This window comes from Hippopotamus amphibius, chromosome 7 (genome assembly GCF_030028045.1).
Source record: "Hippopotamus amphibius kiboko isolate mHipAmp2 chromosome 7, mHipAmp2.hap2, whole genome shotgun sequence".
NCBI lineage: Eukaryota > Metazoa > Chordata > Mammalia > Artiodactyla > Hippopotamidae > Hippopotamus > Hippopotamus amphibius.
The window spans coordinates 134,051,840-134,079,171 of record NC_080192.1 but is presented as its reverse complement, the minus strand read 5'-3'; the positions used below and the strand labels follow the sequence as shown (position 1 = coordinate 134,079,171).

At 43.0% G+C, this 27,332-nt stretch overlaps 2 protein-coding genes and 1 long non-coding RNA gene across 5 annotated transcripts in view; 1 reads left to right on the top strand and 2 right to left on the bottom strand.

The window, feature by feature from the left end:
• The window catches only part of WDR35 (WD repeat domain 35), a 63,721-nt gene extending 61,744 nt beyond the window's left edge, over positions 1-1,977 (bottom strand). For all 3 annotated transcript variants that reach the window (XM_057742553.1, XM_057742555.1, XM_057742556.1), the window contains exons 1-2: positions 1,846-1,977; positions 1,031-1,148 (exon numbers count right to left, since the gene is read on the bottom strand). In XM_057742553.1, coding sequence (XP_057598536.1) covers positions 1,031-1,148; positions 1,846-1,869 — 142 coding nt within the window. In that variant the 5' untranslated portion in view covers positions 1,870-1,977. The remainder of the gene's footprint in view (positions 1-1,030; positions 1,149-1,845) is intronic.
• Positions 1,978-2,039: 62 nt separating this feature from the next.
• LOC130857442 (uncharacterized) lies at positions 2,040-12,703 on the top strand. The gene is made up of 3 exons (XR_009054825.1): positions 2,040-2,278; positions 4,309-4,421; positions 12,565-12,703. It is a non-coding gene; the product is annotated as an uncharacterized LOC130857442 (long non-coding RNA).
• Positions 5,209-25,918, bottom strand: MATN3 (matrilin 3). The gene is made up of 8 exons (XM_057743111.1): positions 25,708-25,918; positions 20,523-21,089; positions 17,795-17,920; positions 16,955-17,080; positions 15,432-15,557; positions 12,536-12,661; positions 8,402-8,512; positions 5,209-6,045 (listed from the first exon to the last, which is right to left on the bottom strand). The coding sequence occupies exons 1-8, from the start codon at positions 25,916-25,918 to the stop codon at positions 5,990-5,992; spliced, it is 1,449 nt and encodes a 482-aa protein (XP_057599094.1). The 3' UTR covers positions 5,209-5,989.
• Positions 25,919-27,332: the final 1,414 nt, after the last annotated feature.

The window sequence follows — 27,332 nt, the reverse complement described above, 5'->3', positions numbered from 1 at the left end:
TGATCAGCACTTCAGTTTTCTCATCCAGAATGCCTACCTCTCAAGATTATTGTGAAGTCAAATTAGATAGTGAAGGTTAAATACCCCAGACATAGAAAGTGCTCAATAATATTTATAACTACCACTTCAAAGCTGTAAAGCAGTGCTATTCAAAGTGCGATCTGAGAACCAGCAACACCAATATCACTAGAAATGCAAATTCTCAGACCCATTCCAGATCTACTCTGGGGCTAGAGTCCAGAAATCTATTTTAACAAACTCTTCAGATGATGATAACGCTTGAGAAGTAAGGAATCCAAAATGTAACTTAGTTCAATCCCTCATTTTACAAAAGAGTTCAATAAAACCCAAAGATATGCTGCAACTTGCTGAAGGACATTCAGAAGTCTTACGGCAGAGCTGAGGGTCCAGCTCCAATCTCCTCATCTAGATCTCCAACTTAGATTGGGAATTGTCTAGCTCTCTGACCTACAGCAGCACTAGATAATAAAGAAATCTGAAACTGTTCGCTATGATTCCAGAGAACTAGAAAAAGAGAAATCAATCTGTAAGACACAACAGACTTATTAATAAAAAAGTGTAAATCCCATTTTCTGTTCTTGGGGACTGGGTGCCTAATTATTAACACATCTGAAAAGCAGAAAGGACAACACAGGCCTGTAAATAATCTACCAAAATGTGCGATTTCTGTGACCTTACTCAAATGCTGATGCACATCATTTTTACTAGACTCTTCATAACATAGCACAACCAACGTATGTAGCATAAGACAACATAATGACTTAGTTTTCAATCTTCGTTCATTTTCATTTGCCAACAATAATTTCAGCAAAAACCATCTGATGTTTACATTCGCTATTTTACGAGCTTTCTCACAAGAAAATACTCTAGAAGAACACCCCAAAATGGTTGGGTTTTTGTTTTTTTCCTTTTGAAAAAATTAGAATTGCATACTGACAAGTACCATGAGCTAATCTCTCTGAACATGACTTTCCATCAAGTTCAAACATCTGGGCTCACATTCATTTACCTGTCTGTGTCTCCAATTTCAAAACTTTCAGTAATCCATCTTCACCACCACATGCTATGAATCCTTGGTCCTTGTTCCAAGATATACATTTCAGCTTCACGTTATTGGGAATGGCAACCTGAAAAGCAACCACAGCCACTCACAACTTTTCACGAAAGGGTTGGAAATGAGTCTACAAGAGATGAAGGCTGAAGAAGAAAAAAGGCCAGCCTTGCAGAAACGTGAGCCGTTATGAAAATGAGCATAGTTCCCTGAACTGCCCCGGGCCCCACCACTTGGGAAAGAGAAAAAATTGCCCACAAAAGAAGGGCAGTGACTGCGAACGAACGCAACGGGTAAGTGACCTGATGGATTTTTAAGAGGGGGTAGAGGTATAAATCTACGAAATTAACGAAAGTATACATCTATACCATCAATCCGTATTCCCTTTCCACACACACTTTGGCTACCTCTTTGTTACTACTTTTCTCCTGCCCAGCGGCCCGTGATAATCCAAAGAATTTAAATCACCTGGATCAGCAACAGGTGAAGGAGGAAAGATGGGAAAGCACGCAGTGATCTGCCCTGCGGGGCCCCCAAAAGGACCTAACCAGGGGCAGGAATGGGAAAGAATCGTGCGAGAGGGCTGCTGTCTCCGCCAAGGATTATCTGAGGCTCGGGGACCGGCAGGAGGTCCGAGGCTGGATCAGACAGGAAGGTGAGAGGAGGGATGGCGAAGCCAGGATCCCTACGCCTGGCTTCGCCGGCAGGATGCGGGAATCGCCCGCAGGTCGAGAGACTGGAGGCGGAGCGAGGGCGAACCCTGGGAAACTCACTTTCTTGCTCAAGTAAAAGAACATCCTGGGAACCCCGAGAGGACGACCCAGCAGTCAAAGCCCGCCACAGGAAACTTCTTCGAAGACGCCAATCCCTAGTACCAGCGGCTCTTGGAGGCTCCGGTCGCCCTGGCAACCGCCGCCGCCCGGTCGCATCCGGGGCGCCGAAGGACACTTCCGGCGTCGTCCCCGCATCGCTGGGCGTCGTACGCCTGCGCGGACATCGCGGGGCTGGTAGAGTCGCTGTGACGGGCCTAAACGGGGATTGGAGCTGGTTGCATTCCTTGTAGGCTTTTCTGGCAGCTCCCTGGCCGGAGCTGCGGCCCTCAGCGCCCAGCTTCGTAGCCTCAGCTGCCTTCCATCCGGGCGGCTTCTGAGGACCGGCCACACCTCGGACGGTCGTGGTGGAGCTCGATTGAGGTGTCAGTAGCAGGTGAGAAAGGGCGCCCGTTCAGATGAGGTCGTAATGATGAGGCGTTTTGTAAGCCCCAAAGCCCCAACATTGGGAAAGGGAAAAGTCATTTACTGTGTTTGGTAGGCTGGCACCGTGGGCCAAATGAAGGTACAAACGTGCGTTTTCAGAGCTTGCAAATCTTCCTTTGTGCCTTTTGGGGTTGGGGAGCCCCCTGGAGCAATTTGGGAGTAGATTTTGTTAATTCTGTTTGTGTTAGAAGTTTTTAACAGCTTATTTAAGCTGTTACTGCGGCGCAAAGGTCCTTATAAAAAGAATGTGTGTGTACACTTGAAACAAACACAACATTGTAAATTACCTATACTTCAATTTAAAAAAAAAATTTTTTTTTTAAAGAAAAGGGACAAAAAAGTATGTGTGACCTTTGGGCTATTACAGCATATAAGTGCCATTGGGGCATAGCCTCCCCTTTTTTTTTTTTTAGGAACTTTTATTGAGATACAGTTAACATACAATAAACTGCATATATTTATTTTTTAAGAACTTTTATTGAGATACAGTTAACATACAATAAACTGCATATATTTAGAGTGTACAATTTGGTATCCCAATCTCCCATTTCATTCCCCCCTAACCCTCCCTGCTTTCCCCACTTGGTGTCCACATGTTTGTTCTCTACATCTGTGTCTCTATTTCTGCCTTGCAAACTGGTTGATTTGTACCATTTTTTTTATAGTCCACATATATGTGTTAATATACGATATTTGTTTTTCCCTTTCTGACTCACTTCACTCTGTATGACAGTCTCTAGGTCCATCCTTGTCTCTACAAATGTCCCAGTTTCTTCGCTTTTTACAGCTGAGTAATATTCCATTGTACATATGTACCACATCTTTTTTATCCATTCATCTGTTGATGGACATTTAGGTTGCTTCCATGTCCTGGCTATTGTAAATAGTGCTGCAGTGAACATTGGAGTGCATGTGACTTTTTGAATGATGGTGTTCTCTGGGTATATGCCCAGCAGTGGGATTGCTGGGTCATATGGTAGTTCCATTTTTAGTTTTGCAAGGAACCTCCATACTGTTCTGCATAGTGGCTGTGTCAATTGACATTCCCACCAACAATGCAAGAGGGTTCCCTTTTCTCCATACCCTCTCCAGCATTTACTGTTTGTAGATTTTCTGATGATGCCCATTCTGACTGGTGTGAGGTGATACCTCGTAGTTCTGATTTGCATTTCTCTAATAATTAGTGATGTTGAGCAGCTTTTCGTGTGCCTCTTGGCCATCTGTATGTCTTCTTTGGAGAAATGCCTATTTAGGTCTTCTGCCCGTTTTTTGATTGGATTGTTTGGTTTTTTGATATTGTAGCCTCCCATTTTTAAGTAATTGAGGTGTTTGGTATTTTTTTGCCTGGAGTCCACTATTCTGTATTCTTTTTCTACCTTATTTCTTTCTTTAGTTCTCCCTGTACGTTCTGAATGCCTGAAGAGTTACAGACCACCACAATTTTAGACAAAGGGCAGACTCCCATGGAATTATTTGGTCTCATCTATTTTTTTATTTACCTCTGGTTTTACCTCTTACCATATTTGGGTCTACAGCTGTTGATTTGTATAATCTAGTGTGTACTTTATGCAGCAGTAGCTAATTTCCCCACTCAGAATCTTTCCCCATCTCAGGCACATAACATTCAAATCCTTTGACCCGAGTCTCTTGCCTCACCCAGCGTACTCAAAAATTGACGATGATCCTAGGGCCTTTCCTATCAAATCTAAACCAGAGCTAAAATCAGCTCTTCCTGCAGTCTAAAATGCTTTTATTTTGGTGCCCCCACTTTAAGCAAGCTAATGTGCTTTTATCTTCCCACCATTCCTGTCTGCCTCCAAGGCCGTTTTATACATCCTATGATGTTCCTACCCTCTTGGCCAATTGTGTCTAGTCAAAAGCACAAATGAGATCTCCCTGAGAAATTCTTCCCAAGTTTAACCCCAATCCCATTCAGGTGATATGTTTCTTTGTTTTCAAATGTATGTGTATCTTTTTCAGCTCCAGCTACATCCCTAAGATATGTTTGTTGACATCGGATCACGGGGTTCCTTATACTGGACTCAAGAGAAAAAGCACTTACTATCTAAGCCAGGGGGATTCCAGTCAACTGGGTAAGTTTAACACTTGATTAGCTGAAACTACTGACGGTCACACTCTTGAAAATTTGTCTCTCTTTAAATACATTTCCCTAGTTCTCGCACATGAGCTCTCATTTATTCCTCCTGTAACACCATTTCTTTGTGATATATTAATATAACTGATTGTGTGTTCACATAAGTTCGGAAAATAATACTTGCTTTATGTCAGGTCCTTTCAAAAATGTTGAGAAATAACAATATGTGTTCCATATAATATTCACTGCCTTTCATGTGTTCATTTTTCATTTCTTCCCTTTACAGTTTTTGGTTTAGATTTTTTACTCTTTCTGGGTTTACATCTGTAGGTTACACTTTCTTTTCAGGTGCATATATTAATGTACCCTCATGATTATTTTATCTGAATTTAGGTAATTTTATTTTATTTTCTCTGCCCCAACATTTCTTGATTAAAGCCTTTCTATTCCTTTCTATTTAACCTGAACTTAAATTTTTAACCTTAAGAGCGTGAGATTAAATTATAGAAGAGTCACAACATTGTGTCCTTTGACAAGAAACTGTTTCATATTCAAAATAATTGTAATTCAGCTTAATTTAAGAAAATATGTTCATAGACAAGTCAGTATAGCGAGTCACCAAAAAGAGGCATGACAATATATAAAGATACTGATGTTTTTATTCTATTAAAGACAACATAAACCAAAAAAGAATGAGTAGTAATCAACTTAAAGAGCTGTTTACTTCTAAAAGTTATAAGCTTTAAAACTGAAAAAAAATATTTACCAAATATGTAAGTAAAAAACATGAGGCTTATCATTAACATTTTAAAAGACATTAGGTTTTGTTACTTGTTACAGCAATATTTATAAATATATAATTTTTTTGATTGGATCCTAAAGTAAAACAGTAAATTTAGGATTTTTTGTCCTTGGTAAAAAGTTTTACACCTAATTCACAACTAAAGTCTTTAGCTGTGTGTTTCTTTCTAACATCCGAATGAATTAAAAATGGCATATAACAGTTCACTTAATCTGTGTTAACTACATTTAGATATGTGTATTACAATCCTCCCGATCACAGCTTCAACAGTACTCTGGCAAAAGTGAGAAAAAAAAAGTGTTAAAGATATAATTCTAAATTATACTCATCTCAATTTATTTATATGAACTTTCTGGGTGTAAATACCCTGTACAATTTATACTCTAAAGTAACAAGACTGGTTTGTACTGTAAATACTATCAAGAAAAATATAAATCAGAAGTTCGCATTTTAAGTATGATTATCTTACTAGTATAAACATTCAAAAATTAAATGGCTCAATTGGTAAAGAAAGAAATTATGAAACCTTTCATTCTATTTCCTACCACCTATTTCACAGTCATAGCTTAGAGACGCGAAAATTTGCTTTTAGTAAGGGACGTTTATTTCCTTAAAAAAATATGATTCTCCAGAAGATACTCATACTACTTATCCAGTAACATTCAAGCATTTGTAATGGCAGATTATTATCAGGAACACTGGAGTATGCCAAAGTATTAAATACACCAAGTGCTCCCTATTTCCAGGTAAAAAGTCTGAGCAATTTAACGATGTATTTGTCCATATTCATTTGCTTGCAGCTTCTCCAAAATGTCATCGAGTGGCTAGCTGTTAAGGCTAACACCATATATTTTTAGACATTAGAAAATGTAAACACACTTTCAAACACTTCAGTACACGATAAAAAGAAATTTAAGTTCTATTTTGAACAAAAAGAGTTAAATTATTTTCTCACCAAAAATCTAATCTATCTAAAACTCAGATATTCTGTTCTTTAGAGAGCATGATATAAAGCAGTGATCTTCAAACATTTTTGCTCATATGTCCCCTAAAATAATTTTGACAAATAAGTAATATCTTGTGCATATTTAAATTCTATGAAAATTTTCTGTTTTAGTTGTAAAATATGCAACTTGTGCTATATTATAAATATTGATGCTTTAAAATAAAATTTAAATGTCTTTTAATTGTATCACATGTGATATTAATGCCATACTGAATTGTTACTACTATTGTTCTTCTAAAATAAAATATTTCCTTGAATTTGTATTTCCTTTCTACTTCACAGAATTTTATGCTACTTTGAATATTGGAAATCTGTTCTTGATCACCCTACTATACTTCTCTGATGTAAACTTATACAAACAACAAACACATACACATTTATATTGAAATTACCTTTAAATTAATTGTCTTTGACCATAAGCCTCTAAGTTTTTTTTTAATCGTCTCAGTTGAGTTATCATTACAACTATTATGGGCACACAATTAATCTAAACAACAAATAAATTACAAATTTTGACATAAAATCATTAAAAATAAAAGGTACATTTTAATTAGAAAGGTATCTCTTAATGGAATGAATTGGGGGCAGTATTTATGAAACCTTAATTTAAAAAAACTGTCGGGGGACTTCCCTGGTGGCACAGTGTTTAAGAATCCACCTGCCAATGCAGGGGACTAAGGGTTTGATCCCTGGTCGGGGAATATCCCACATGCTGTGGAGCAACTAAGCCCGTGCACAACAGCTACTGAGCCTGTGCTCTAGAGCCCGAGGGCCACAACTATTGAGCCTGCATGCCGCAGCTACTGAAGCCTGCACGCCTAGAGCCTGTGCTCAGCAACAAGAGAAGCCACCACAGTGAGAAGCCCGTGCATCACAATGAAGAGTAGCCCCCGCTCGCCGCAACTAGAGAAAGCCTGCATGCAGCAACAAAGATCCAACGCAGCCAGTAAATAAACAAATTTATTAAAAAAAAAAAAAAACTGTCAAGACTTCCCTGGCGGTCCCAGGGAAGACTCCACACTCCCAATGCAGGGGGCATGGGTTCAATCCTTGGTTGGGGAGCTAAGATTCCACATGCTGTGCGGCGCAGCCAAAAAAAATAATTAAATAAAAAATAAAAATAAATACTGAATTGTCCCTTTGCTTGGCTCTATGGAGAGCCTATCTTTCCAAGAAGTTCACCTTAGTGAAGTTCAGGGTTAGTAAGAGGTATGCCTCTCTTGTATACAATTAGGAGAATGGTGACACTGTAGTGAGAGCGGGAGAAGAGAATGCCAACTGACCCCAAGTGGCACTGTAGGCAGATTAATTTAAGGAAGTGAAGGATCTGGAAATTGATTCCTTTAAAACTTTGTTTCCCCCCTCCCCCTCCCCCTTGAAAGTCTCTGCATACTCCTAGGTTATCCCTATCACGGGTTCAATACCACGCCTCTAAAATCCCTAGGAACAGTGTTGTTACCTTGAACTGTGCTAAGAAAAAGTACTTTTCCTGAATTACTCCTTTGGCTAAAGAATTGATTTTGAAAGTTTCTGAGGTAGTACCGTGTTACGTTGTGAAATCTGCTTTTTGACCGCTTGGCTAGACAAAGTGCAAAACTGTGTGTCATCTGAGCTATCATACGCTATTAATCAGCTGACTCGTTTGGTACATGTACAGATTCTGAATAAGAAAGTCATATCGGGACTTCCCTGGTGGTGCAGTGGTTAAGACGCTGCACTCCCTATGCAGGTGGCCTGGGTTTGATCCCTGGTCAGGGAACTAGGTCCCACATGTATGCCGCAACTAAGAGTTCACATGCCACAACTAAGGAGCCTCCCTGCTGCAACTAAGACCCAGCGCAACCAAATAAATAAATGTTTTAAAAAGTCATATTAAGGAATCAGGATAATAGCACTGTTAAATAGAGCTCAATTAGGAGTTTATACTGCTATGGAAAAGCACTAGGAAATAATTACACAGCTTTTACACGTAAATAAAAATGGGTGTAACGGTCTATTAAAACACTTAAAAAGAACTCTAAATTTAAAAATTAAAGCTGTGTATTACTACTGCTCATCTTAAAACTTAATGAATAAGGCCCTGATCCTGTGGAATGTCCTAAAATGTCGCCTCAATTGTAGTACCTAGGCTGGCTTCAAGCAGAAGCAGAAAACCTTCCAGAAAGGATATGTTTGGTGTTCAGTCTCTGCAGATATGAGCTGACCTTATCCTGGAATGCCAGCGTGGCTTCACATGCACACGCGTCTTCTGTGGAGATGAGTCTTCGTGCTTCTTCAATGGCTGAAGACAATGGCAGTACACAGAATGTTACAGCTAATTAGAAATCATAGCAAGTCGGGAAATCTATGATTCGATACTTCCATTTTTAAGACTTACCTAAATGCATTTTCTAGGAGATAAAAGGATAAAAGAGCACACAGAAAGAGGAGAAAATACTGTGGAATTTGTCACAGAAGAAACTGAGTTAGAGATGTTGAGGAAAAGTTTACAACTGTCAAAGCTGGCTGATGGCTATGTGAGAGTTCATTCTATCGTTCTCTATACTTTTATGATTATCAGACATTTACCGTGATATAAAGTAAATGTTTAAGTTGATGTAGGGAGAAGCCAAGAATGCAGAGATGAGGCAATCGCCTTGTGATACTGTGTCCTCATTAAGAAATGAAAATGTTCACTATGGAGAACAGTGTGGAGGTTCCTTTAAAAACCAAAAATAGAGTTACCATATGATCCTGCAATCCCACTCCTGGGCATATATCTGGAGAAAACCCTAATTTGAAAAGATACATGCACTCCGATGTTCATAACAGCACTGTTTACAGCGGGCAAGACATGGAAGCAACCTAAATGTCTGTCAACAGGTGAACGGATAAAGAAGATGTGGTATATATACACAATGGAAAATTACTCAGCCATTAAGAAGAATGAAGTAATGCCATTTGCAGCAACATGGATGGACCTAAAGTTTTTCATACTAAGTGAAGTAAGTCAAAGATAAATATCATATGATATCACTTATATGTGGAATCTAAAAAAATGATACAAATGAACTTACAAAACAGAAATAGACTCACAGACATAGAAAACAAGCAGATAATTCCTGATTTCCTATACAGACTATTATTCTACTGAATGGTTTAAACTGAGTTGTTGTTCTTACCCATGAATCCTTCAGAACTAAAAGCTGAGGTTTGTGTTGACATTTTAAGCAAAGAACCCAGGAGAATGATCATTCTAACGCCAATTTCTTTCTGTAATTCAGTGAGGCAGCTATTTCTACTCAATATCATAGCCCCTAACAGAAATAAGAGTAACTTCCAGGTTTGAAGACTGATGAATCATCTTCCAATTGAGTAGTAGTATTGCCTGGGGCCAGAGGGTAGTCCTCTGCTCTTGCATTTTCTCCCACATTCTACAAAGATAAGATACAGGGCTGCAGGACCATAAATTGACTCAATTAAATATAATCTATCTAGCTGTCCAAATCCTATTGAAACTTACAGACAGCCAACTCAAATCCCCATCTCAATCAGTAAATTAATAAGTAAGCCAGAAAGTATTATATCTACTGAATATCAAGTACATGCCCATGATCCCTGTGCAGAGTACAAAACTGGCACCTGATACATATCTTATCAGGATACTTATCCTGATATATAGCTTGCCTGATAGACTATAAGCTCTGTGAGGGTATGGGCTCAGTGTAATATTCTCATTAAAACACCCCCATAGAAAACTGGAAAATTGGGATGTTGAGTTGAGAGATGGATCCATTCATACTAGCATCAAAAAGAGTAAAGTATTTAGGAATAAATTTAAGAAAAGTAGTGTAAGACTTGTACAGCACAAAACACAAAACATTAATTTGTCTCCAGTTCCTTCCTCGGGACCTAACAGAGTAGTAGATATAGAACAGTAACTCCATGAATATTTGCTGAACAAGTAAATAAGCCAATGGCTAAACAAATGAGGTCAGAGCCTAAGCCATTATAAACCATGCTGGAATCCTCACCTTCCAGGAGAAGAAAAAATGCCTAAGACTGATTTTTCTGAAGATTAAACACTTAAGATAGGGAGACAGTACCCAGACCTACTCAAATTCTAAAAGCAAGCTGCTCCTTATCATCCTCACCCTCCCCAAGAAACTGATCCATACTTTATCTCAAATGAAGAGACATCTGCCGAGTAACTGTCAGGTGTTATGGTAGATGCCAGGAATACAGACAAGATCTACGACCCTTGGGGGTTTGCGTTTACAGTCTACAGGAACATAAAAATACAAGTCCAAAACTTGCATTTTCTTCCCCAGATCTGCTTCACCCTCAGTCTTCCTCCCCCCAGTAAAGATATCCCATCCTCCCAGCTGCTCAAGTGGAATAGGAAAGCCATCCTATTCCTCTGCCGTCCTATCCCCTACATCCAGTTTATCACCTAGTCCTGTTCATCCTACTTCCAAAGCTTATCTGGAATCAGTTTACTTCTATCACATTGTCACCATCCCAGCCCAACTGCAGTAGCCTCCAAACTGGTCTTCTGCTCTTCATCCTCTTCAATCCACTCTTCACACAGCAGCTGGAGTGACTTAAAAATATAAACAGCATCGTGTCGCTCCACTGCTAAAATCCCTCCATGACTTCCCATTTCTCATAGAATTTCCCTTGCCCCAGAAGAGCAGCATGATTTGGCCCCTGCCTAGCTCTCCTGTCTTACCCCACACTTCCCCCTGGCTGGTCCTGCTTTCATCACAGTGGTGGCTTTTCACTTTCCCCACTGAAGCCACCACTCAGGACGTGGCATTGCTCTCCCTACTTCCGCCAGCACCCCAGTCTCCACGTACCTGCCACTGATCCTCAGGACTCAAAATGTCACTTTCTCCAAGAGACCCTCCAAACCTGAAATAGGTTCCCCAACTCCCATGCTGTTCTTTTCCATCACTGCTCTTATTTAATTTATGAATTTGTTATATACTTATCTTTTCCCCCTAGACTGTTACCAGAGACCACACCTGTTTTGTTCAAGATTGTATACCTCGTGCCTAGAACATAGCAGATGCTATATTTATTGATTGGATGGAGGAATGATTGAAGGAATTCACAAGTAACCACAATACAGGATGTCCAGTGATGAAAGAGGACAAATTTCAATGGAAGGATAAGGAGGATTCTGGTAGAGGGGGTAAAAACTGAACTAACCCTGGAAATCAAACAAACATTATTTTGTAACATTTGTTTCACACAAAGTAATTTATAAGACACTTTTGTAAGTTATGATGCATAATAAAAACAAATGCACCATAAACGATGCATGAAAACAAATGTATGATAAACCCACTGCACAGCTTAAGAATTAAAACATAGTGAATACTATTGCAGAGACATCATTTAAGAAGTGGAAGTATAAACACAAGCTAGGAGAAGATATTTGCAACACATAGAAACAACAAAGAATTTATATCCAGAAATGTGAGGAGTTCTTGTAAGTAAGAAAAATACAAATAACCCAATAGAAAAATAAGGGCATAAATAGCATTTCTAGATAAGAAACAGAAGTGGCCAATGAATATGAGACACTTAGCCTCTTTAGTAACCAGGAAATGGAAAAAAAAAGAAAAGACTGCAGGGAGATACTTCTTTATATCCACCAGATCGGCAAAAGTTTAATCCAAGAAAACCAAACACTGGCAAGGATGTGGTTCTTGGATTTTGACAAGCAAAAGTGGCAAAGGAAATGGATCACAAAGAGTGGAGACAGGTGAGTTCAGGGCACGCTCCTGGAATATCAAACAGTCCTTGTGGCTGCATCACAGGTCTTGGAGAGGAGTGAAACTGGGGACAAATGTAGTGACAGGATGAAAAAGACTGGTTACCAGGGGTAGGGAGAGAGGAATGGGGAGAGTTTTTGTTTAACGGCTACAGAGCTTTAGTTTGAGATGATAAAAAAAAAAAATTTCTGCAGGTGGATAGTGGAATGGTTGTACAACAATGTGAATATACTTAACACCACAGGACTACATTTAAAATGGTTAAACTGCTAAATTTTATGTCATGTATATTTTACTACAATAAAAAAAAATCTGGACTTAGGGAGAGACTTTAATTAGGGAAAAAAAAATGGAATCAGACCATGCAGGGAAGGTTGCCTGGTGGAAAAGTAGAATTATTTCATTCTGACGGCATCTAGGAACTGCTGGAGGATCCTGACCAAGGAGCAAGACTCAGACCGGTGCTGCAGACTTAGAGACAGGAAAGCTCACTCCTGAGACTGTCCTAGCGCATGAATTAGGCTTAAAGGGACAGTCTTTACCTGAACATGTCTTCTTGTCTTCATTCAAGGTATAGCCAGGATAACAGTCGCAGTGGTAAGCCGCGGCCCCGTCATCCACACAGATGTGCTGGCACCCGTGAGAGCCCAGCGCACACTTGTTACGAACTGAGCGGGAGTGGAGCAGGAAAGAGAATGTTCACAAATGACAACTGGAAACTAAACACAGACTTCCAGGAGAAAGAAGCTTTGGTTTGGAGCCAATGAGCACAGCAAATGAATCCTTCAGTGGTCAGCAATGTGTCTCCCATGTTTCAGAAGGAGGGAGCCCCTTTTCCTGTTCCCTATCCCGTACCCCTGTCCTTGGCATTTCTTGCAGCTGTCTTCGGTGCCTTCTCTTTTTTGCTATCCTCAGTCCTGGGGCTGCACTGAGTCTTGATTCTATTCTAGAACTTACCTCTGGCCTTTCCTGATGACCATAAATGCGTCCAACCTCTCCAGCCATACATAGATCATCTTCGCCATCACCAAAAATAAATTATTAGGGACCTACCTGCGCATGGAGTTAAATTTGACACTGCACAAAAAAATGCACAGAAAAGACTATATTGACCAAGGGCCTGTCCTTGATACTTAAAGTGGGACAGAAAATACTGCCTTGCGCGCACGCGCGCACACACACACGCATACAGAGAGAGAGAAAAATAATAACAATGATGATAAAGATGTGCATGATTGGATAGGGAAGTATTTGTATCTGTCACAAGTAAGTACAAGGAACAAGAGCTCCCTGGGACACATAGGTTCTTCCTCGGCCATTGCAAGAGCCAAACTACTTTATTTGCTCCCCTCTAACTCTCCTCTTAAGTGTCATTCTATGCTCGCAAACCTTCCATGGCTCACTATTGCCTATATAATAGCTTTCCGTGAAGTATAAGGCCATAGGTAATCTATCCATAGTGTCTTTCCAACTTTCACACTGATATTCCCCTTCACTACTACAATTTAGATGTTTCCAGCAGAATGCCTGCTAGAAGAACATTTCATTTTCCCATCAACCCAGCTTAGCAGTGACTCTAGAGATAACAAGTGGACGTGCCTCCAGCCCCCGACCCTTGATCTGCAGCTCCACATTTAATTTCAAGCCTTCCCATTGCCCAGTAAGGGGAAGGCAGGCCATTAGAGGGAATCTGATCCATGTCGTGTACCCCAGTTTTAGAATGACACCCATTATTGCTGTAAAATATACAAATACCAACTTCCCACCTTTTAGTCTTTTTCTTCTATCTTCTTTTGCTGTCCTGTGCTTTGTACCATGAGACAGTGTAGTTTAGTGTCTGAGAGCATATGTAACCACCAGAGCAAGTGCCCAGGTTCAGATCCTGCTTCTGCTACTCACTAGCCAAGTGACCATAGACAAGTTACTTAATCTGCCTGTGCCTCAGTTTCCTCTTGAAATTGCTGTGAGCAGTAAATGTGTGACTGCTCCTGAAGTACCTAGAACCACGCATGGCACCCAGCAGGCACTGCACAATGTTGGCGAACCGTTATCTGGAAGTGTTGCCTGGAGTCATCTGCCTTAACTGAAAATCTCCTTTGATTTCTTTTTTTAATAAAATGGCCCATTTCATCCCATAATCTCTATTAGTTTACATGTAAATGTGTTTTGTTTCCTTTTTTCCCAGGTCTTCAGTTTAAAGGTTCTGCTGAAAGTACCAAGAGGGATACTTGTAAAGGTTTGAGAAGTGCAGCCTTGAGTCCTCTCCATCCAACTGACTTAGTCCCACCCCCCTGAATAAACCCTCGCAAGCCACTCCCCTTGCCCTTGCCCCCTCCACTTCTCCATCTAAGCCTTCTCTTCCCTCCTCCCTCCGAGGCCCACCTCCAGTCCCAGCCCTGGTGTTGGTGTCCGTCCCAGACCTCCTGCCTCCCAGCCCCTCCCGCCCTTAGTTACTGTCGGTCAGGTCCGTCTCCCTGACTACAGAGGCTTTGCTTTCTTAAGGTTCTGGTTCTCTTTGCACCCAGACTGTAGTTCAGGGGCAGCTGATGCTTCCTTACATCGCCACAGTGATTAGCAGAGTCCTGGGAACAAAATAGATGCTCAGTACTCTTTTATTGGTCTCTTTTTTTTTTAAAGGGGGAATTGGTGATATACCACTTCCTTTAATCTCTCCTGAAAAGGTCACACATTACATCTTCTCAAGGGAAAGGTAAGTATACATAAAATCTAAAAAAATATTGAATACGCCAAAACTAAACATCACCTTGAGAGCTAGGAATTTCTCTTAGGAGTGTTTTTACATTATAAATGCCACTCTGTTCTGCCAGTGAGTTTAAATCAAATTAATGAGGATTAGCAGTCTGGTGCGGGCTCCTTCACCAAGTCATAAGTCTCAGATTCACCCAAGATTGATCATCTCAAAACTGTCGGGGAAGGACTTGCTTCACACTTACTGGAAGATCTGTGTAGGTCTAATTCAATCATTTACAAAGTCTCCTTTACTAAAACCATCCGGCTTTAAGATTAACGCTACAGAAAAGTTCCAGGCCAAATTTTCACTGGAAAAAGATCAGTTTGGCCTATCACACCAAGTAGTTACTGTCCAACTGACTTCCTCTAAATTTCCTATTTGCTTTACAGAGTTATAAAATTTTCCTGGATAAGGACCATACGTTCAATTAGCTTTTCTTATATCCCCCACTCCCTATCCATAACCTACCTACCCAGTAATTTTCTGAAGTGAGCTGTGTTTGCAAAACCTAGTGAGCTCATTCACTGCTCCCTGAGCAATGTTTGCCTTGGTCTGCAAGCATGGTAGAATGTCTGAAGCTCAATTCCTCACATTACCTTAAAGAATCTCTATCTTGGTGAATTGCAAGTTGGTTTCCCTGCAGCAGAAAGACCCCCGGATGAAAGAAGTTACTGAGTGGACCTTACCTGAACATGTTTTTTTATCTTCATTCAGAGTGTAGCCCTCGTAGCATTCACAGTGATGGGACCCAGCTCTGTCATTCACACAAAGGTGCTGACAGCCATGTGTGCCCAAAGCACACTGATCTTGAGCTGCCCAACAAAAGTCCAGAAGAAAAGAAATTAAACGTGGAAAAGTTTTTTATTAGCTGTGTATGGAAATCTTATTTGCAGCTAGCAATGCATAAGAGGAAGACTTACTAGAAACCACTCAAAATCATCAGTAATATTTGTTCTTACTAGAAATTAACTGAGTAAAACAAACTCCTACACACAATACTTATTCTTCTGCTTTTCCCTACTCCTTTTCAGAATCATCTAAACTGAGCTTTTATAATCTAAGTATCTCGTAAATACTTCCCAAAGCATTCCTTTTAGATTTGTTTTTATGCTGAATCACAGGGATTCCAGCTGTGGGACTAATTACACTAGATTCAGAAAGACATAGAATTAGAGTTTGCAGAAACTGAGGCTCAACCCTCTGCTGTAATAAATGAGAAAACTGAGTCCAAAGGAGATCAACGGACTCAGAGCAGCGTCAGAATTCAAGACCCAAAGTGCTACTCAATGTACTTTTCTCTGTACTGACATGATATTTTTTAACTATTGTTTTTTATCTTTGAACTTTTCCTTTTGAAATCACTTCAGGCTTATGAAAAAGTTTCAAAAACAGTACAAAAAGTCCTGCACTTCACCCCATGTCCCCAAATGTTAACATCCCACAGGAAGCATAGAGTAATTACTGAAACCAGGAAACTAACGCTGATACAATGTCTTTAACCTTCAGTCCTTATTCAAATTTTGCCAATGGTTCCACCACTAACGTCCTTTTTCTGATCTAGCATCCAATCCAAGATCACACATTGCATTAAGTTGTCACATCTCCTTAGTTTCCTCCAATCTGGGACATTTCCTTAGTCTGTCTTTGCCTTTCATGACTGTGACCCTTTTGAAAATTACTGAAAAATTAGTTTGTAGAACATCTCTCAATTTGGGTTTGTCTGCGGTTTCCTCATGACTCTGAATTTTTAGCAAGAATACAACAGAAGTGCTGTTGTGCCCTCAGAACATCAGGTCAGGAGATGCATGACGTCACTGTGTGTCACTGCTGGTGACGTCAACTCTGATGACTTGGTTGAAGTGGTGTCTCCAGGTTTCTCCACTATGGAGTTACTGCTTTTCTTTTTGTAAGTGATAAGTACCTTATGGGCTGTTATTTGATTTTCCCTTACTCAGTTGTCTTTAGCACCTGGAAAGGACTGTTAGGGCTGGGTACAGAGAAGGAAGTAAACAGCACACTCGCACATGGCGGGTCATAAGACACACATGCTGCCCTTTCTAACTTTTCTAATAAGAAACGGGAAAAGCCCAAGATGGCAAGAGAGGAAAAGAGACCAAGTTCCCCGTTGATCTGACCGCCCCCCAGCCCCCACACTGGCTAAGGAGTAGGTAAGCAGGGAGGCCACAGTAAAGCCCCTACGCCCACTTACCCGAGCATGTTTTCCTGTCTTCATTTAAGGTATAACCTTCGTAGCACTCACAATGATAAGAGCCAGTTCTGTCGTTCACACAGATGTGATCACAGCCGTGAGTGTTAAGAGCACACTTATCAACAGCTATCAAAAGATGATCAGGACAAATGTCAACATGTGGAAAAGGTGGTAAATAAATAACTGTGGGGCACACCATACACGCACGCGTGCACGCACACGATGCTAATGACACGGGACAGCTTGGCACAAGAGGAAGCCTGCTAGACCAGGGGATGGGAACCCACTTCCTGGTCTGGGCTCCTGCACGTACAGACCCGACAACATGGGTAAGCCTTCTCCCTTCTTGAGTGCAGTGGGGAGGGGGGGAGGCGGGGGGGGTTCAATTTCATTTTCTATAAAATGAGCAGGTTGAATTGAATGATCTCTAAGTTTTTTTCCTCTCAAAAACATTTTTCTAGAATTTCACAAAAGGGACCTCATTCCCACTCTTCATTGACTGTATGTGAGTATTCATATAGCTGATGAGTGAGAACCTCCGTAGATTTTCTTCCACTTCTAGATTCCATGAGTCTTCTATGGTCACAGAGAGGCAAGGGTAGTTTGTGTTTAATTAAATAAAATCCAGGGGAAAAAAAAATTCAAAACCTCAAAGGACCAAGAGTTTTGGCCCTTTCCTCACTAGCCCTATTCCCTACTAACCCTTCTCTTGTTACAAGTCGTTGATAAGAGTAAATCCGCCCCAAGGCAGTTAGGAGAAAAGCATAAGGCCAGTCCAGGGCCTGCGGAGTGAGTCCCCACATGAGTTCCCGTCAGCCGCCATCCCCTAAGCAGCCTCACCTGAGCACGTCTTCTTATCGGCATTCAAGGAATATCCTTGGCTGCACTCACAGTGGTGTTTGCCTTCCCCGTCACTGACACACACGTGCTGGCACTGGTGTGTGCCCAGTGCGCATGGGTCCAGAGCTGTGCAAAGGAAATTTACAACAGTCAGCGTCCACACATAAGAAGCATTTCAGGTACTTCCTCCTGCGTCAAAACAACATCGCTCTCCAAATTCCTCTCCAATTCTATCTTCAGTTTGCTCTAAAAAATGGCTACTTGGAGTGGGGATGGGAAAAAAAAGAAAAAAAATGGCTACTTGTTTTCTGCCCCTGGCTTATTATAAATAACCACTCTTAGTAATGTTTAAATTAGCAACTAGTTTAAAATCACGGATCTTGTGGTTCACTTTCTCAAAACAGAAAGGGAATTTTGAATTTGGAGCTGAAGCCAAACACATGAATCAGACAATTGGATGTTTTCTTCAGTATATCCACCTAGCCAGAAAAAAAAGCATTTGCTTCCCAACAGAAAGAAGGGAACAATAACATACTTCCTGAAGTTCTATGAGCTAGTTGTCCCACTGCAACCAGACCCAGCCTCCAAGGGTACTATAGTCTGTGTCTAAACAGAATTCACACCCAGGCTTTCCTCTAGGCATGGAACGCATTCACTCTTGGGCAGCAATACATGTTTGAACATGCAAATGGTAGAGGGCAATGCTGGTGACTGCCTTCTGAATACGCGGCATGGCTTCCTGAGCCCAAATGTATGTGCATGCAACTCTCATATCTGCAAGGAGAATAAATTCATATGCTATATACAAACCGGTGAAAAGAAAAGGAAGAACACACCGAATTAGATTACATTAGCTAAACTGCGTCCCCATCGTTTTGCTCCTGGAGCCATTTTTATCTCAGATTTTTTTTTTCCCCTAGTGACGTGTTTTGATAGAAGAATCAATTAATTTAGTCATTTCTGAGAAACCAAAGAGGCCTCTTGGAGGAGGCTGGCACCCCAGTGGCAGGTCACCCAGCCTCCACTGCTTTGGCAACAGGACAAGACTAATATTTTCCCAAGAAGGGCCTTTTCATGGAATAACCTTTCCAGCCCGTTGACTACAACAGCTGCCCCTCAGTCTTTTTCCCATAGCAAGGACATTTTTCCCCCAGAACAAGCAGGTCTTTTGTACCAGAATGAAAAGATAGCCACTCACCACTTGTTACTTTATGTCCTTCAAGCCCAACCCCAGGTGCTAGCTTTGAGACCCAACCTTTCCACAGACCAGCATCTTTATGGAAAAGTTCTCACCCACAAACACGGGGGTTTCCTGGGAGAAAGAAATCTATTTTCTTTTGGGAAACCAATGAATGCTGAGTAGATGCCACCAAAGCCAAGAACAGCGTGTGCAGGCCCAGTGTCCGAGGGCAGGAAAGACAAGGGGTCCCTGGCCAGGTCTGGCTGAGATGAGGTCAAACTTTGCTCCAGACCGAGACTTCATCTCCCATTTCCTGACAAATTGTTGACTACTGAGTTTCACATTCATTTACATATAAAGCCTCCTTGAAATTTACAATTGTAATTATTGGTTCACTTGTTTGTCTCATCCCCGGCCCCAGACTGCTGCTCGATGGTAAGGAGGAACTACCTTTATCTTTGCATCATCAGAGATCAGTAAACACATGTTGAAAAAACAAACGTGAAATAGATCATATAGGAAAAGGTATCTATGTTTTAAAATTCACCTCAACTAGAAATTTGTCCACACCTGCTTGGATAATTCCACAGAGGGCTTTGAAAGATTATCTCCAAATAAGAAAAAATAAAGCATGAGTATAGATGGAAAGAAACAAAGGAAGATGATAGAAATTTTAAAAAGAAAAACAAAGATAAATTTAAAAGTAAATATTAAAAAGTTTGAGTCCCACAAATTCATAATTTTGGTCAGTGACTAAAGGTAAGCCCGAGGTTTGAATGGACTCATATTCATGGGTTTGGCTGATTCATGCTAAAAATTCTAATTAAATCAGCATGTTTGAATTGAAACTCCATCCTAAAGGAAGAAAGAAGAACACTAACAGAATAAACAATTAAAAATTAAAATTCAAAAAAAAAACAAAAAATACCCTGCTTCTTGCTACCTCACAAGTGAGCTGAAAACCTAACCTCCCTGGTCCCTTATACTGTCCCACCATAAGGAATAATCAGAGAAGGAGCTGAATCTGAAAACTAGAGTATTCACTGTGTACACGTTGACTGACAGTTACACTAGAATATAAGCCAGCTCATCTTTCCACAGACAGATGCAGTCCCTGACTTCTGCCCGAAAACAAGCAGAGTTCTGTTAAATCTAGAGATGGTAAAACTAAAGAAAATGTCTGGAAAAAAATGTGGTGGGCAGATGGGAGAAGAGAGGTGTCTGGAGTTTTTTACTTGTATTTTTTTTCTGACCCCATCAGGGAACAGCAGGATCATTTACCCTGGATATTTCCAGAACTTCACATTTCTAATGCAAACACTTAGATTTTTATGAGCAAACCAAGTTATATATAAGGCAGCTCTATATTCCTGAACCAACAAAGTATGTTTAAGTTTGTAAAAAAAAAAAAAAAGCACATACAGAAAAAGCATCGTTTATACTTGTTTTCCATAAAATTTCCACCAAAAAAAAAAAAAAGAATTTATTTTCCTTCGGATGCACAATGTCTGACTATAACATCTTTTCTATTTGGAAGCAAAGACTTACCACAAAAGGTTTCCTGGAATCTAGAGGAAAGTTTCTCAATGACCCCATAGGTCTCCACGTAGAAAACGTGCTCCTCCAGGGGCTCGCTGGCCATCATCTTGAGGGACTCCATGTCTGCCCGGTCCACGCCCACAGCGTACAGCTCTATACCAGTCGCCCGGGCCCGAGCTGCCACCTCATTCACTTGGTCCTGGGGCCGCCCATCTGTCACGATGATGGCCACCTTAGGGATGTTGGAATTGGGCCCCCGAGCTCCTGCCTCCACTGTGAAGGCTTCGTCCATCGCCGTCTGGATGGCCAAGCCCGACATGGTGCCTGTGGACAAGGGTGTGATCCGCGCCACGGCCTGTTTCAGGGACTGCTTATCCGAGTGGGTCTGGAGGTGGAACTCGATCTTCACGGTGCTGGCGTAGTTCACCACTGCCACCCGTGTGTCCGCCGGCCCGATGTCCAGAGTGTCGATTATCCGCGAGACAAAGGTTTTTATTTTGGTGAACTCCAGGGGCCGCACACTCCGAGAGCTATCGATGATAAACACCAAGTCCAAGGGCAGGCTCCTGCAAACACCTGCAAAGAAGGGTGTGGGGAACAGATATGACTAAGCGACGAGCAGACCACAGTCAGAAATGGGGCAGCTCTGGGACTTCCCTGGCAGTGCAGGGGTTAAGACTCCGCGCTTCCACTGCAGGGGGCGTGCGTTGATCTCTGGTCTGGGAACTAAGATCGCAAATGCTGCCCTGGGAGGCAAAAAAGAAGAGGAAGGGGAAGGAGAGAGACAGACAGACAGACAGACAGAAAGAGAAAAAGAGAAGGAAGGAAAGGAAGGAAGGAAGGAAGGAAAAGAAAGAGAAAAAGAGAAGGAAGGAAGGAAGGAAGGAAGGAATAGGGCAGTTCTCCCATCTGAGAGCTCTGGCAAGCATCTCCTGATCCCAAATACTCCACTGTCTGCTATCTTCCCCCAAACCACTCTCCCTTTGGATGTGGAAAGCACTGAGGCCTTCAGGATTCCCTAGTGAGAATTCACAGAGGTGCGACATTTCCTCAAATATCTCTCCTACAGGCTGGCTGAGTCCTGAAATCCTTCTGCTTAAATCTTTGTTCAAATGTTCCTCTTGACTCCCAGGAATGAATGGATTCCAGACCTCTCTTGGGCAGCTTGGCCCTCTGAGGCAATGGGACAGTGTCCCTGAACTATGTGACAGGTGAACTTGGGGCAGCCTCACTGCGCTCTCCCCTCCCTGCCCAAGCCTCACAGCCCCTCGGGGAACGGCAGAATGTGAGGTGAAGCACACTGGTGCTCTCCTGTTGGCCTCCTTCTTTTACTCCGCTTCCAAGGCAGTGAAAACTGCTCCAGAGTAGCCCTAAATTCTCCTTCCATCTGGTCATTCACTCATGTTTAGTGAACTCTGAGGGCCAACTAGCCCTGAGTTACAGTTTGAAAGTGGAAAGAAAGATAACTTAATCTGGTCCATGTTGATTTCCATCTTTGTCAGTATGTCATTTCAAGAAGCAGAGATTTTGACCTGGTTTCTGTCCTACTGCCCCCACCAAAGTCTCTTAGTCACCTCTCTTTCATTTTTTCATTCACCAAATATTTTTTTTTTTGAGAACCTGCAATCATGGAGTTACAAAAGCAAATAATCCAGATTCCATGCTCTCAAGAAACTTGTATCCAGACTTCCCTGGTGGTGCAGTGGTTAAGAATCCACCTGCCAAAGGAAAAAAAAAAGAATCCACCTGCCAATGCAGGGGGACACAGTTTCAAAATCTGGTCCAGGAAGATCCCACATGCCCCAGAGCAGCTAAGCCCGTGCGCCACAATTACTGAGCCTGTGCTCTAGAGCCCATGAGCCACAACTATTGAGCCCTTGAGCCACAACTACTGAAGCCCGTGTGCCTGGAGCCCATGCTCCATAACAAGAGAAGCCACCGCAATGAGAAGCCCACACACTACAACAAAGAGTAGCCCCCACTCACTGCAACTACAGAAAGCCCACGCGCAGCAACGAAGCCCAATGCAGCAAATACATACATACATACATACATACATACATACATACATACATACATACATAAAATTAAAAAAAAAAGAAACGTATCTTTCCCACAGAAAATTACCTGGCACATTGGAGCAATGCAATACATTTTTGTTTTCAGCTCTTCCTTCTTATCCTCTTTCCCTCTAATCTTGTTCTACACTCCTCCCGCTCCTAGCCACCCAAATCAAATCCAAAAGTCAGGACTGGCTAAGAGAAAGCCATTTGTCCTCTCTCAACACACACACACACACACACACACACACATCCAAGGCTTGAATGGAAATGAGATCCTTGGGCATGAAGCATTATTCAGGGTTCTTTCCTTTCCTAATAGGGGGCTGGAAATTGATGCAACTCTCAGTGGGCAATTTACTCAGTGTCTATGGGGGAAGATGTAGGTATTTATTTACTCAAAAAAAATTCCTAGGCTAAGCAGTTGATGACAGAAAAAGCCCCATCTGAACAGGAATTATGCCTCTGTATAGTTTTCTTTTAAAAACTGAAAAGTATCCTCTTGGTTTTAGCCTGATTCCTAGAGGTATTAATTAAGACAATAAATAACATCCTACTTTCAGTAACACTTTAGAGATCACAGGATTCCAACACAACAGTCCTGAGAAGTTAGAGATGCAGCAGTTGTTTTTGTTCCCATTTTGCAGGTGAGAAACTTGAGTCTCAGGGAGGTGTAAGAGCCAGAAAGCAGTAGACTATGGATTAGACTCCAGGTTTCCTGACTCCCAGCCCAAAGGGACTTTCATTGTATGGTCACCTCTCTCTGAGGCAACATTTTCCACCACCAAATTAACATTATCTTATGTATCTAGTAAACATCCTGCTTGGTGACTTTGAGCCACCAGCCTGAAATATGCTGTACATCATATATTTAGCCAAGTCAAAAGGAATTCATTCTAAAAAAAACAAAACAAAATAAACCCCTCCAGAATTTCATTTCATCTCTGATTACCATGTTTCCATGCAGCAAGAGCAGAAAAGAAGAAAATCCTTCCAGGAAATGGATCTGGATGTTTTTGCATAATTTGAGTAAAAGGAAAACTACATATGATACAAACTCCATATCTGACAATGCTGTCACTAATATCCAAGCAGTGTCCTTACTAATATCAAGATTATGTCCTTGTAAGTAAACGTGCAGGATTCCTTCTTTCTCCACTTGATTTTTCACATGGAATCATCTATGGGAGTTTACAGGGGTGTGGTGGGCAGGATAATGCCTCCCTGAAGATGTCCATGTCCTAATCCCCAGAACCTGTAAGTATGTTCATTTACATGGTAAAGGAGATTTTGCAGGTGTGACTAAATTAAAGACTTGAGATTGGGGAATTTATCCTGGATTTTTCTGGTGGGTCCACTATAATTACAAAGGCCCCTAAAAGTGGAAGAGGGAGGCAGAAGAGGAGACCTGAGAGACATATGAGGACTCCTCCTGCCTTTGATCACTTTGAAAGTGGAGGGAAAAGGCCGTGAGCTGAGGAGTGAGGCAGCCTCTACAAGCTGAAAAAAGCAAAGAAATGGATTCTCTAAGATCTTTCCAAAAGGAACACATCCCTGCTGACACCTTAATTTTAGTCCAGTGAGACTAGTGTCAGACTTCTGATCCACAGAACTCTTGGATAATAAATGTGTGTCATTTTAAGCCACTAAGTTCATGGTAATTTATTGTAGCAGGAGTAGAAAATACAGGGGGCTTGGCAGGACATTCTGTGAGCGATTTCTCACTTTCTAATTCAGACCCCCGCATTGTTTATTGTTTTTGAATATCACTCCCCTCTTCTAGATGACAGCACTTTGATTCTCAGAAACCAAGAAAATGAGAATCTGAATTTCCTAAAATGTTTCCTTACTCACAATAATGGTCCATTTCTGATAGTTCTGCTAGAAATAAAAGCCCATAGTAAAGCTTAGCAATTTCTGGATGCAAAAAGGAAGTGAATTTGAAAAAGGGTGGAATGTTGTGTTTATTAAAGAATTATCATTCAATATTGGTTTGGATTCCAGGTAATAAAGGACCAGTACTGCTTAGGGAGAACATTGACCACCCCATGCAGAATCCCTCCTCTCCCTCCTAGACCCTTCCCCAAGGGAGATGGATCAGGACCAGAGGTAAGATTAACTTCTGAGAGAAAGGCTTCTCAGCTATCCCTGTTTCTGGCCTGGAGCAACCAACTGGCTACTAACTGAATATAACCATTGTGAACCCAGGCGCTCCCTGTCTCAATGACAGTGCTCCTGTCATATCAAATCCAGACCACTGGAACTGATGCAGGAAAGAATCCCTTGTGCTTTTCCCTAACATTATCCAGAAAGGTGCAGGAGGGGTAGACAATACAAATCAACCTGGGGCATGAAGCATCGCTGGCCAGGTGAGACTGGACCTCCAGAAAGTGGTTTGGTGCAGCCTTTCTTTAAAGCCAGACTTTAACAAGCCTGATGCTGAATTTTTTGGAAATGAAGGTAAAATCTTAGGTAAACCATATTAAGAGCTGCGTAGCTTGAAGCAGTGGAAAGATCTGTGCTTGGGATATGTGAGCCCTGAGTGTGATTCTGGGCTCTGACACTGATTTGCTGGGTCCCCTCACCTTAACAAGCCTTGGTTTCCCTGTATGTGCTGTCAGGGGCTGTGTTGGATGCTGCTTTAGAAGCTTTGCTCAACCAGAGAACTAAAAGCAGAATCTCAGGAAAGGTTTACTGAGCTGAACCACAGGTGGGTCTGGGACAGAGAGCTGCGAGGCGCCCAGGTGTTCCCACAAGTGCCCCATCCTCCCTGACCAAATTTCAGGGGACAGTTGCTGGAGTCTGACCTTAAGGAGACTCAAAGTCTAGTCCTGACTATGAGTGACCTTGGGCATCTCCCTTCCTTCTCTGGACCTCAGTTTCCCCACGAGATTCATCGGGGAGGGGATCTTTCTCCTGCACCACGGTCTGGCCCGGGCTGGGATGGAGGGAATACTTGGTGGATGACGAAGGCTCTTCCTCCTCATTCACCGCCTGATGCCCCTGGCCACCCATGCATCCCGCCGGGCCCCGACCCGGGATCTCCCTCCCCCCTGGAGAGTGTCCCTCCCTGGGGCCCTCTCACGTTCCTCGCTGCCTGGGGTCCCTCTCCCGCCCCCGCCCAGGCGGTGTACCTGCGCCGCCGTCCCCACCGGGCTGGCCGGCCCCGGAATAGGGCGCGCGGGTGGGGGCGGCCGGAGCGGGACGGCGTCCAGGGCTGCCCCCTGGGCCGCGGGTCCCCAACCTCCGGAAGCCGGGGCGGGCCAGGGGGCCGGGGATGGCGGGGGGTGGCAGCAGCAGCAGCGGCCAGAGCAGCAGGAGCAGTCCCGGGAGGTGGCGCGACATGGTGACTTGGCGTTGCTGCCCGTGTCCGTCGATGGGTCGTCGCTCGCTCGCTGGCTGGGTCAGTCGCGGGCCTGTGCCCGGTGCCCAGGCGGCCAATTTAAAAGGTCCCGCGGCCGTGGGCCCCGCCCCGCGGCTTTGGGCCCCGCCCCTCGGCAGTGGGCCCCGCCCCTCCAGCCTGTCCCGGGCGGCTCGCAGCCTGGGCAGTGCATTCCCGCGGCGGACGTGGAATGTCTGGGGCCCCTCCGCCAGCGGCGCGGTGCCCGACCCCGGCCCGCCGCCGCCCCGCCCGGCCCTGCCCTGCGCCGGCCAGGTCTCCTCTGAGAGGCCGGTGCCTCCTGGCCGGGCTCTGACCTCTCTGCCTCGATGTACACCCGGGGCCCGGTCGACCCCCGACTCGCTCTCCTGACCCCCAGGTGCCTCTGGCCGGCGCCCAGGCTCCCAGTTCAGGAGGCCCGAGCTATGTGGTCCAGCTCCGTCCAGGTTTGCCCGCCTCAAGGTTTCACCCCGATCCTCATACTACATTCCTTTCCCCAGCCAAGTAACTCTGGGTTTGCGGTGGGCTCTCCTTAAAAAAAAAAAAAAAAAGCCTCATAGATTCTACCAGCATGAATAGACGTGCTTTCATCCCAGCTTCAAAAACATCCATAAACATTTGAACTTATATTACCGGGAATAGAAAGTCAAACATACATTCTCCAGAGAGCCCCCTGTGAGCTGGAAGGACAGCCTGTACTACAGGCTTCAAAGGCTCTCCCTCTACCCCACTTCTTCCCCGGAAGAGTGATGGTGGCACAGCACAGGGCTGGAGGCCGCCCAGGGGACCCTCCAGGAACTCACAGTCCACTGGCAGAGAAAGAAGCGTGAATGGTGTACCTGTCTAAGGGAACGCGCTGAATTCAAGGACAGACTGACTCTGCCTGAGGAAACCTGGAAGGTTTCTAAAAGCAGGTCGCCTCTGAGCTGGATGGTAAAACATGACAGTGAACATGAGTTCCAGCAGATCCTGTCTGGTCTTCCTGCTCTCAGACTATTGCCTTTTAATATCCACACTCCACTAAGTAACCTTGAAGTCATTTCTCTTCTTAAACCTTGCAACTTCGTTTCCAGTAAAATCTGAGCTCCTTTTCAATGGCCGCCTCATCTTCCACACTGACCACACCTGGAACTGTGCTCTGCTCTCCACGCATCAACCACACTAGCCTTCGCCTTGTCCTGGAGAACACCAAGCTTGTTCCCACCTTGCGACCTTGGCACCTGGTTATCCCACTGCCCATCCGCCATCTTCTCTCCCCACCCCAACACATCCCTCTCCCTCTCCTCACCTCAGAGCAGTGGTTCTCAAACAACTTCTCATCTCATCAAACCTCACAGAATTGACACACTCCATCAGTATCTGTGGGAGCAGCTTATTAGG